This window comes from Brachypodium distachyon, chromosome 3 (assembly GCF_000005505.3).
Source record: "Brachypodium distachyon strain Bd21 chromosome 3, Brachypodium_distachyon_v3.0, whole genome shotgun sequence".
In the NCBI taxonomy this organism is placed as follows: domain Eukaryota; kingdom Viridiplantae; phylum Streptophyta; class Magnoliopsida; order Poales; family Poaceae; genus Brachypodium; species Brachypodium distachyon.
This window is the reverse complement of record NC_016133.3, coordinates 8,525,653-8,537,924: the sequence shown is the minus strand read 5'-3', so window position 1 is coordinate 8,537,924 and position 12,272 is coordinate 8,525,653. Positions and strand designations below refer to the sequence as shown.

General features: G+C 44.6%; 1 protein-coding gene across 1 annotated transcript; it reads right to left on the bottom strand.

Annotated features, from left to right (window-relative positions):
• Positions 1-55: 55 nt before the first annotated feature.
• On the bottom strand, positions 56-6,762 carry LOC112271627. The gene is made up of 4 exons (XM_024461349.1): positions 6,720-6,762; positions 5,346-5,540; positions 1,729-1,812; positions 56-337 (listed from the first exon to the last, which is right to left on the bottom strand). The coding sequence occupies exons 1-4, from the start codon at positions 6,760-6,762 to the stop codon at positions 285-287; spliced, it is 375 nt and encodes a 124-aa protein (XP_024317117.1). The 3' UTR covers positions 56-284.
• Positions 6,763-12,272: the final 5,510 nt, after the last annotated feature.

Sequence of the window (12,272 nt, the reverse complement as noted above, 5' to 3'; positions counted from 1 at the left end):
GGCAATAGCATAACCAACCCCAGAATAATATAGAATAAGTACTTGAGCCGGGATATCCTCATCACACTTTTCCAGAAATGAGCAAGTATGCATACATATATCCAGCACTGCAATCATATCAATACATATAATACCAGTTTAAGATAATATCATTCAGAGTGATTACAATACCAAATCTTGCATAACATAGTAGCAATGGAATTTAAGATACAGCTTGCCATAAGATGGCTATAGGACGAACGAGTCATACTCCATAGGACTCATAGCCGACGTGGGTAAAACATCTACTGAACGTCGTCTTCGTAGTACTCAACCTCAGGGACAGAATCAGAAGCAACTGAACAAAATAAGCAGGGGATGAGTACATAAAGTACTCAACAAGACTTATGCCCAATTTTATTCTTAAAGTAGTTAATTAACATCAATAGTTAATACAAGGGATTATGACCAAGGTGATAGATGAATCTCAATAGTAAGTAGGAGTACTCCCAGACGAGGTACAACTATGTTAAGCCTATAACAATACAATGGTCATTTCTCAGGTGATCTACTATAATCAGGATAGCAACAATGATAGCAATATATCTCTACATATGCAGATCTACGCAGTTATTTCTACATAGATATATCTAAGCAGGATATTGCTAAACAAGTATATCAATATAGACAAGCTATCAATGTAATCATCATTGTATCTGCTCAAGTGTCAAGTATAAAGTAACCAAGATTGAATACTCATCGTCTCATCATCATCAATTCATCGAGTCATCAACTCATTTTACTAACTGACTTTTACCAGTCTTGCAACAAACCCCAGTTGCAAGGAGTGGCACACACTAGACTCATCAGACTCACATTCTGTTTGTACTTATGACCAGGCATATACCAAGCTGACCATAATCGTGGTCACGGCTATTCGAATAGATTTAATCCTGCAGGGGTGTACAACTTTACCCTCACGACGTAGTTCCCCAGGGCGCCATCCGTGCACCAGATTCGCCGCACTAAAAAGTGTTTACCAGAGAACTATGACAAGACGTTTCTCATGAACCCGACTCTAACATACGAAGCCACCCCTAAGAGCACTAGCCGGAGTACTGCACCCTAGGTCATTAGGCAGCATCCGTACCCGAAGGTTACCGACCCAGCGGCAGTCCAAACTGCAGGCTAGACCGGCGAGCATCAATCAAATCATGGCTGCATGCCAACTCCAATAGCAATCAGAAACACCTCAACTAAACACATGCAGCTCCCATGTTAAAGTAAGGTCAAGTTACTCAGTCAGGTGCAGCCCATAACAACACGTGAGGTAGTACGCTAATTGCTTGGATCAACACACACATGTCTCGGTCCTTAACTGGCATAAACGGGATGAAGAACCAAATGATGGTACCCGCTCAAGTCTAATTCATTTTAGTTGCAATTTTAATTAATCAACCACACGTCAGATCACACTAGTAGCCCATTGCAGATTCCACCTTCTGGTGAACCTCAATGCCCACTACTAAAGATCCCTAGACCGAGTGAAATTGTTGATCCAACCTATTGCATAGTGATGATCACAGGTATGAATTGATGACAACAACAACATAAGCATGGCATAATAAGGCAGTACGTGAACAATCATGTTAAGCCGGAATCATGTCATCGGCAATAACGAGATCATTCACCATGTCATATTAACAACACACAATTAAGGTGAGTCCTAATTTAGGACTGGCTGCTTGCCTGGAATAGGCTCGGGGCACTCTTCGAATTCTTCTGTGTTGTACTCCTCGTACTGCTCAGGTTCCTGCTGTTCCTCAGCTACTTCTACCGTACATACAGAAAGTGCAAGGAATAATAATAAGAATACAACACACAACATGGCATGATGATGACATGTAAAGTACATTTTAAAAGAATAGTCTGCATAGAATAATCGTATGGCTTAGGTATGGTTTTCCATTTCATTTGGGCAGGTCATTTTGGATGATTTGAAATCAACTTAACAATTCATTACACAATGTATAAGCACACAACTCGATCCTATTCATACATCTATTGCATAAAGTAGCAAGCATGAAATATAGGAGTAAGTACTTTTACTTTTGACAAGGGTTTAAATCAAAGTAGCTCGTTGTCATGCAAAGAATGATTCCCAACTAAAGTGAGACCCAAAGACACTGAAGCTTTCCTGGGGTAGCGACCGACTGTTCAGGAACAGATACGAAGCACCGGACACAGGGAGCCAGAACTTTGTAAAATCTCACGATGCCGCGGAGAATGAGACGTTGCAATCAAATGCACTACTACAGAAACCCTTACCAGTGATGGTCAAAAAAAGAGGTCAGTGGGCCACTGGTGCTCTGAGCAACAATGGCGGTGTTTTAACCCGCCACTGCTGCTACCCCTCTACACGCCGTTGTAGTACCACCGCCACTGGTAACAATTTCAGTATTTAAAAAAAAAGCAGGCCCGTGGCCTGCCTTTTCACATTTTGTCGCCTATGAAACACAAATCAAAAAACCAATCACAATTAATTAGAGAGGGAAGACCTGCCCAATTAACCAATTACAATTATTTATAGAGAACCAGAGGCAACGAATCAACAGTTCAACGCATCAAATTGAGTTACAACGCACAAAACCAAACTGAATTTAACAAACACAAACACATCTCTCTCGATCTTGAGGTGCAGAACGGAGAAAACCTACATCTGCAGCACGGAGAAAAAGACAAGAATTGCGTCAGCACAGAGAGAGGGTGAGGGAAACAGAGAGGGAACCGAGGGAGAGAGGGTGAGCGGGAGAGAAAGTACCACAGAGAGAGGGCGACCGGAGGAGGCACAACCCTCCTTGGAGGCGTCGGCAGGGACCAAACATGGAGAGGACCGCCCTCCTCTCCATGCCAGTAGCGGCGTGGACCGGATGGGGAGGCGCGCGCCGCCCTCCGTGGCGGCGGCAGCAGTCCCGCGCCGCTTCGGTCAGCAAGGCGACCGGGGCCGGATCTGCGGCAGAGGTGCGCGGAGGGGCCGGATCCGCGGCAACCCGGACCGGATCCGCAGTAACCGGGGCCGGATCTGGAGAGGGAGGCGGCGGAGGGACGTGGTACGGCGAGGACGAGGGCCGAGCGGGCGGCGCAGATTTGGAGAGGGAGGCCAGAGTGGAGGAGGAGGAAGGTCGGAGGGGAGGAGGAGAGAAGAGCTCGGCTTGGGGAGGGAGAGGAGAGAAGAAATCTCGATGGGGAGGGAGAGAACGAAAGAGAGAAGGGGAGGAGGGAGTTTAGGAAAGGAAAGAAGATAGGGAGGGAAGACCGGGAGAGAGAGTCAAGGGGGGCCAAAAGGAATCACGAGAAAGAAGCACAAAACGGCCACGTCATCGAACCAGTCCACCACTCCTCAACCAATTAGAAACCAGCAGCAGGTAGCATCCGGATCGTGGTTTCTTGTATGAAACCTCCAGTGGCGGGTCTAATTGCGAAACCGCCATTGGAGGGTTTCAAATTCATTTTATTTTTATTTTTAGTATTATATAATTGTGTTCTGGATCATAATTGAATTGGTTTACAAGTTTCTCAATATGATCTATTTTGTGTGAAAATTGGGCGTGATTTTGAACCATATTAATAGTACTTACTTCACAAAACGCCTCACCTTTTGTGTTTAGAAAATGAAAAAACATTTTTTTTAACTAAAAATTTCTAAACTTTTTGACAACATTGTTTGGCATGCAAAGACGCACCTCTGTGCAAAAATTGGATTCATTATCACGAACAATGATATAGAAATGGCCGTACCTTTGGTCACTTGGCTTGAAACTCATAAACATTCATGCTTGATAGTCCATTTTGTGAAGTATTTTTTGAACATTTGTCAAAAATCAAGTTTAACATTTTTCATGGCAACTAGTACACATAAAAGAACTACATGCCAAAGAATTGACTTTTTATTATTAGAATTTTCGCAATATGGGGTGAACATTGTCGGCACATCTTTCCATAGAAAGGTGTTGAATATTTCAACACCCTATAGGAATATTACATAATTCTTACTTAGGTACCTTAAAATGATTTTTTGAATTTTTTAGTAACAATCTATCACACACTTGTAGTTCAAATTTGAATTACTTTTCGGAAATCGCTAGAAATTCATTTAAATGGGGAAAAGTATCAATATAGCTATAAAATTTAAAGCCCTTGCACACAGCCATTTTAATACGTTCTACTAAGTGTGAAAATTGTATAGGTGCCATTTTGAACCATAAATATTGTACTTGCTTCACAAAATACTTCATTTTGGCATTGAAAAAATGGAAAATCATTTTTTCAGAGAAAGACCGTGTTATATTATTGTTTAAACATGTTAAGGAATAAAAATGAAGGCTATAGCAAAAAGAATCACATTGATTTGTTTTGAATTAGTTATGATTTTTGCAAGTGTCAGCGGTCTCCGGGAGGGTCACTAGTGGCGGGTTCGGGCTTAGGACAGCCACTGGTAGGTGGGGGGTCACCAGTGGCTGTACGCAATGACCGCTACTGGTGCTCTAGCACCAGCGGCGGTCATTATTTGAGTGTCACCAGTGACGGTGATTTTTTTCGTGAAAATGACCGCCACTGGTGATTTGTGAGTGAAAATGACAACCACTGTTGAGGGTTCATGGAAGGGGTATTCTGTAGTAGGGATGGTTTGTAATAAAATATGGAAATTATTTTATGCTTAACCGTACCACATCATGGTTCTGTACATTCATATAAGTTTTATAAACATTTTCCCAAATGGGTTTTGCAACTCCTTTGTACCCGAAATAACAGTCTTAGCTTATTATAAGCTCTATCATACAATTAATCACATTAATAAGGCAATCATGGATAGAAACAGTGGGATTGGTTCATGTACTTCACTACCATTGGTGAAGTTGTTAAGTATTCCCATTCCATTTAACCTATAGTTCAAGCTTTAGTTATAGATGCATATTATATTGCGATCCAACTTGTACAAATATTACTAGCAGAAACTAGAGGAAAAGATCTAACTAACGCCACTGTAATTACGTTCATAGCATTTTCCTATAATTAACTATGGCTTTTACAAGTTAGTGCACAGATTTGCAAACTTCTGGAAAATAGAAAACGAAGAAGGGTGGATCTGTGGCTGGGCCGCAAGATCAGGCCCAGCTCGGGCTGGTTTGGACCGAGGACAGAAGAGGGGAGATGGGCTGGCTTTGGGCAAGGCCCAGCATCGTCCTTGAACAGGTACGTGACTAAAAATAGACGACAGGAAGGGCTGGTTCTGTTCTGCTCGGGCTGCTGCTCGCCGGCGGCGAGGGCAGTGCGTGGGGAAGAAGAAGGAGATGAGAGGTTCTCACGTTGGGCTCGAAAAGGAATCGCTGGCCGGGGAAGACTCGGTGCAGCGAAGTAGTTCGTCGAGGTCGCAGTGCAGAGGAACAGCAGCGGCTTCCTTCCTCCGCCGGAGTTGAGGAAGACGAGGAAGATGCCGACGTTCCGGCGTCCGGTTCTAAGTCCAGCTATGTCCGGCGTCGCGGACTCAGCGGTGTCCTCGGCTCATCCTTCAGGGCTTCGGCGTGACGGGAACGGGAGTGGCAGTGGCGAGTTCTTTGGTGGCAGTAATGGAGGAGCGTGGCCTTTGGCTAGGGGAAGAAGAAGAGCTCAGGGCTTCTATTTATAGGCCGGAGGAGAGCACGCGGATCAATCCAACCGATCGTACGGCAGTGGTGAAGGGGAGTGCATCGGACGGATGAGACGATGGGAGGATGTGCTTCTTCTGTGAGAGGGAGGAGAAGGAGTGGCGTGGATCGGTGACATGGCGAGCAACACAGTGCTGCTGTGCTTCTTCCGTGAGAGGGCAGCAGAGAGAAAGGGAGGGATGGCGTGCGCGACGCGTTGAGATGAGCAGGCCGAGTAGGGCTATGGCGAGCATGGCAGGCGTAGGAGACGACTTCCGCCGCCACGGCTCAGAGCGGAGTAATGGCGATGCAGCAGAGGTAGGTCTCTTCGTGCGTGCCCAGAGAAGAAGAAAGGAGGAAGACGCAGCAGTGCAGTTTGGGGAGGCTGTTAAGTGGGGTCAACTGATTGATGTTGGGTTTCCCTGTTTTGTACTACTAAGAGATTTGTTGCTTCTGCAATTTATTTGAACACACAAACGAAATCCAAATCTAATGAGATTTTGAGGGTTGGTTTATGATGGTATTATCCATCTCCAGTAAAAATTTGAACTCATTTGGAGCACTTTCGAAAATCTGGGATTTTAGGTGATTTCGAATATTGTTAATTAGAAAAGGGTATTAAAGTAATTCCGCTTGACTTGAAAATTTGTAGAGGCTCGTACTTATATATACGTGAGCTTGCACAAAAATTTCAGGTCGATCGGACAAGGTATCGAAAATGTTTTATTTCACAGAGGTTTGAACTGGTTTTAACGAGGACCGCCAAGTTTTAAATCAATGCAAAAACCAATATATGTAAATGATGACATGATGCATGCTTAGTCTTAAGTTAATCCTTTATTAAGTTTTGGGTCTTTACAGTTCTGCTCGCGCGGATCTGCCTCGGATAGGCGCAGCGGCGCTCGTTGTGGTGGGCAGTTCTGTGACGGGGCTGCTGTGCGGTGGTGTTTCGGTGGTTGATGACGGAGACACATGGCACAGCTTGTTGTGCTCCCGTTGCTCAGGCTCCAGCGGAGCTCGGGTTGGGAAGAGGATCTCCAGGAGAAATCCTTGCACTGACTAGGTCGGTGCCAACATTGACGGCGTCCTCTGTCGTCATTTCTCCTTCTTGAAGGCATCATCGGGGAGCTTTAGTTTCTTCTCTTGGTGCCAGTGTCTGTGTTATCCGGGTGAAAACCCAAGCTCTGCCTGGAGCGGGTGACGGCGACGTTTGCTTCATGACCTTCTTGTAGGCATCATCTTGTAGGCTGGAGCGGCGGCTTGTGGCTATGTCGTGTGCTTTTGTTGTTGGGGTTTGTGGATGCCGGGGCAACGGCCCCGGATAGACTTTGGACGTCGGGGCGGCGGCCTCAGATTGCTTTGCGACAGGCGGCATTAGGAGGTGGGGTCATAACTTTGCTTGGTTGGGGCAGCAGTTCTGTGCTACGTGGGTGGCGAGTTATGTTGGCTCGGATGACTCAACCCGCGTGGGTTTGGTTTGGCTGGTATGTCGGGGCGGCGCCCTGGATCTGGGTGCAACGGCCGTGGTCTGCGCCGGACATCTCGTGCCACTAGGGCTGCATGGTGTCCGGGTCGTGCGGTGTCACGACTCGCGTGCGAGTGGTGGATGTCGGGACGGTGGTCCTCAACCTGTGTGTTGTGTTTGGCTTCGTCCACATGTTGTGTGGGCGGCGAGGTCGTTGTTGTGTGTTTGTACGATTTTCGACCTAGTTTTACTTATAAATCGGGCCATTCTATTCTTCGTAATGAATTGCGGGAGCTCCCCGCCCTCTAAGGAGGTTCGTCAAAAACATTATGTAATGTAAAGTGTTTTGTAACAGATATGTGTACTTTGAACTAAAACCACGACAAAAGTTTAAAATCGGAGAGAGTAATAAAGAATGTCACATGGATATAGACAAGCAACTCTGGTGGTTCGTTCTGTTGTTGTGCAGACAGCCCGCGCAGGATCGATCCCCGGTTGGAGCGATTCCTCTGCGTCTCACCAGGAATTTATTCCCTCGTGTTCTGTTGTCCTCTCTCGCGCTTGCTCTTTAGTGGTAGTGCAACATATCCGTTGCCGACAGAGTCTGCTGACTCTGGGAATCTAGTATGCGTGTAGTAGGTTGTAAATCTGTCTTGCGCACTTGGGGTAGTGTGTGTGAGTGCGGTGTGCGTGTGGCGTGTGTTTGTGCATGAATTCAGATATTACAGCTGTACTGTACAAGAGAGGCCTAAAAAAACCCAGCAAATGTCTGGAGAGAAAGCTACTAAGCGTACTAGACGATTAAAACAAAAAAAGCCTATCACGACTCTAAGGCAGTAAGGCTTAATCTATCAAGCCCAGCTAGAGAAGAAGGCCGAATGGCATTATTTGTGAGTGTCGACAGACTAAAAGTGCTTACAAATTAGCTATTCAACATATCTGTTCCGGCACTTTTTCTTCCCCCATCCAGCAATTAGATCTTGCTCTTCTCAACACCATTTGGGCCTCCAAAATGCTTATACCTAGAGTTCAGCTCTTTGCTTGGAGATTAATTAGGAAAGCCCTCCCCACAGGTAAAAAAGCAGGTAATTATTCTAGGCATATAAGCAAGTTATGTTGCAAGTGTGGAGTTATTGAAAATGATTTACACCTCCTTTTTCTTTGTCCCTTCTCCAGAGCAGCTTGGTTCTCAGATCCTTGGTTCATAAGAACTGAATTTATTGTGAACTCCAATCCTAGTGCGGTTGCCATGATAAATAGCATTTTAACTTCTAGCCATCCTCTTGCTTCCCTTCAAAATGTTCTTACTTTTTTCTGATGCCTTTGAAAAGTTAGGAATGATTGCCTCTTCAACAGGAAAAAGGCCAAGCCTCAGCAGGTCTACAAGGCAGCACAAGCTTTGAAGTTGGAGATAATGCTTCAACCTCTGATCTTCAGCAGGGAACTGAACTAAGGCAGGATTCTATTAACTTTGCTCTGAGTTTTTCCTCTCCAGGTACTCATGTCTATTCTGACGCAGCTTGAAAGTTGCCTCAACAAAGTTCAGGTTCATTGGAAGCCAAAGCAGGTCTCGAGTTTACATAGAGCACTTCTCTTCCTCTCTCAGGCTGAAGGTCCAAATCTCGGCGACTTCTCCCCCGTGCAGCTCCCCCATCCAAGCCGAAACCTAGGCGCTTCTTCTTGCTTCAAAATTTCGCAGGCTTCTGGCCTTTCATTCTGGTGTCTTCCTCACAGACAATAGCACTCTGGCACAGGTGACGAATAAGAGAAACAGCTTCACACACCCTGGCCATTGGTCTCTCAGGCCTTGCTAGATGAAATTCACAAGAGGCTTCCTGCTACTTTTACAGTGAAACATGTACCAAGAGACTGTAATGGTGTAGCACATGATCTAGCTTCTTCTGCTAGTAGATCAGGTTCTAATTCAGCTTTCAAAGCTGCATGTATCAATCCTGCTCATGGAGATCTTGTCTGCCCTGTGCAACAAGCTCTACAAGTGGTAATGGCTTGGTTCACGCTAAACAGTGTACTGTGCTTCTAAGGAATAAATTTCTCCCTTTCAAAAAAAAAAGACAGGCCCATTTATGAAAAAAGAAAATTCATTTTTAAACAGTCCTGCTAAGTGCCAACATTATATTAAGAAAAGAGGCCCAAGGACCACCATACAAAGATACAACCGGAGGATTCTTCTGGGAACCAACAAAGAAAGAAAATTACAAATCAGTCCCTAACGGAATGTGGAACACACGCGTCAGTTTTGCCTCTTCTGATCGCCACGCGTCCAGTGCACTGTGTGGTAAGGGAGACACTAATGACTAGGGGTGAAATCAGATCAAATAGTATCCGACTGGCACATATGAAACACAGGAGTCGATTTTGCCTCTTCCGGACGCCACGCGTCCAGTGCACCGCGTGGTGAGGGAGACGCCATGGAGTAGGGGTGAAATAAAATCAAGTAGTATCCGACTGTCCAACCGACCAAAAGGGCTTAGATGGTATTTAATCAGTAAATCAGATTGTTGCTAGATACAATCGTGGATACGTTTACATATATGAATATGAATTTGATACTATGTGACTGTATTCGAGAATATCCAGAAAATAATGAGCAGTACCTAGGATTGTTCTCGCAGCTACTTTCAACCCACATTGACAGAACGACCAATTCGTGTTACTTTTTCTTTCTTCTTGTCTCTAACTTGTTTTCCTTTTTTTTCGTTTCCAATTTTTTTCTATAATGACATCTTGAATAATTTGTTGTTTCTTTTTCTCTTATAAGTATCGTATTTTTAGTTAATTTTATTTATTTTGTATTGTTTTCTATGACGTGGAAGGAGAAAATATTCTTCTCTATCATTATACATGACTTAATTGTCCTACCGGTTGTATTTTTTTCCCGGTGAGAATTCTTAAGATCTATTAGTATATGATCAATTAGAATTAATTATTAGTTAATTAATAGTTAACATGGCAGTTAACTAGTAACTGCTAGCGTCCTAATTTTCCCAATTTTGGGACGCCAATGCCAAATATTGGGGCGCCTGCGCCTCCTCTCCTTGTATAAATATAACATCAATCGTTTCATTTCACAACACGTTATCACGCACGCTAGACTCTTCCATCACACAGCAAGAATAGAGCAAGAACAGGAAGAGAAAACAACAGACAAGAAGGTAAGAAGATGGCGATCTACGATTTGCCCTCAATCTTGTCTGATCTCTCGAGTTCCTACACCACGGAACACTTCGCCGCCGACGAACTCACCTTGGGCGACTACGTTGGATCCCTCGACGCCGCTGGAACCGCATGTGTGGACCCCGTGCTCGCCACGGCCCCGGGATAGCCACCACGGACGCCGCCCTTGCACCTCCACCACCGGACGTCATCTTCTGCCCGGTCCATGGGTACAGCCCGTGCCCGAAAAGGGACGGCGCGTCGCCGCCGCTCCAGTCGCCAACACCGACGGAACCGGGCTTCACCGTCAAGGAGGAGCCTCAGACTGACTCCTCCTCCATCCTGCCGAGCGTCGCCACCAACGCGAAGGCCGAGCGCCTCCCCTCCTCTCTCTAAATCACATCATGGTGGTGGGGTTGGCTGCTGTGGCTGCATCGGGTATCAACGGAAGCAGCAGCAGAAGGGATTGGGGGAGGCGGCTGCAACAGGAGAAAATGGATCGTGAGTGGGCGCCGTCGTGCGTGGGATCGCTAGGGGAAACCCTAACTACCCACCCCGATCGATCCCTTTTAACCCTCTCGGTCCGCCCCTTGCCCCAACCTGGGCCGGCCCAAAAGGCTACCAAGGCCCAGCCTAGGAATTTCCCACGCAAGCAGCAGGCCACACCCTCCCCTAGCACAAGGACAAATTGCACAAAAGCCTGGAATTATCCATTATTTGCGATTTGGTCCAGATTTCTATTTATTTGTAGCAGTTTTTATTATTTATAGGTCCCTGGACTTATATTTATTTGCATTCCAGTAGTTTTCTTGTTGGATTCCTATACAAAGACATATTTGTCTATGTAAATATTATCATGTCCAATGTGTTTGTATGATATACATTCCCTATTACATGTGACATTTATGCATTTGCAATTAAGATCCTTATTTCTTGCAAATTTGAAAGTTTTGTTTCATCAATTAAGTTCCAAATGGCATCAATATGCACAAATTTGACTTGATTCAAGAAAAAGCTCCATTCGTAATAAGCAAAAATTATCACTACGTGACTACCTCATTTTAATATATGTGAATCACAAGGTACTGTAGACTTTCAATAACGGTAAAATGCTAAATGACGTTGAATGTTCCGTGGGAACATACACCTTATTGAAAGCGGCGAATTATTTCGCGTAGTGCTGAGAGTTCTACGTTGTGTTGGATGTACAATATTAAATTAAAAAATAACATAAGGTGCTACAGCTTTTCAATAACGCTAAAATGTTAAATGGCGTTGAATGTTCCGTGGGAACATACACCTTATTGAAAGCAGCGAATTTTTCGCATAGAGCTGAGAGATCTACACCACTAATTGGTGATTATTTTCAAAGTGTTATTTGAGGTCTACACTATATGAATTTAACCTCACTTAAATTTCACACATTTTTGCGATTTTATTTACAACAATTACCACAATGATTTTGCTTTACCCACTACTAATTGACAAAATCCATGGTTTTTCAACCCCATGTAGGACAAAATGACCGAGAAAGAGTTTGATGAACTCGCCCTCGACGGCCATAACTATCCAACTTGGGCAATGAACGTAAAAGTGAGCCTTGTGACCCGCAAGCTTTCAGCGGCCATCCAACCCCCTCAAGAGGGACAAGCGCCCATTGCAGATCTATACAAATATATTGCCTTATACATTATAAGGAACCACATCCATTCTAATCTCAAATTAGAGTATCTTATGGAAGAAGACCTATACACATTATGGCTCGCCCTTCAAACTAGATATGAACGGCAGAAGGCTGTGATTTCCTGAAACCACACATGAATGGATTCAACTCCGTCTACAAGATTTTAAATCCATTGGAGAGTTCAATCATGCCATTCATAAAATTTGTTCGAAGTTGCAATTTTGCGAGAAGGAACCCTCTGAAGCGGACAAGATTGAAAAAACCTTATCCACCATGCTTCCGGCCA

Bases quoted from the DNA above. Each gene is read 5' to 3' on its own strand.
- LOC112271627 (XM_024461349.1), bottom strand. From the start codon at position 6,762: ATGACGACAGAGGACGCCGTCAATGTTGGCACCGACCTAGTCA. The intron at 5,541-6,719 runs GTGCAAGGATTT...CTGAAGGATGAG, and splicing joins TGTTGGCACCGACCTAGTCA to CCGAGGACACCGCTGAGTCC. The intron at 338-1,728 runs GCAAGCAGCCAG...TATTTTGTTCAG, and splicing joins GTGCCCCGAGCCTATTCCAG to TTGCTTCTGATTCTGTCCCT.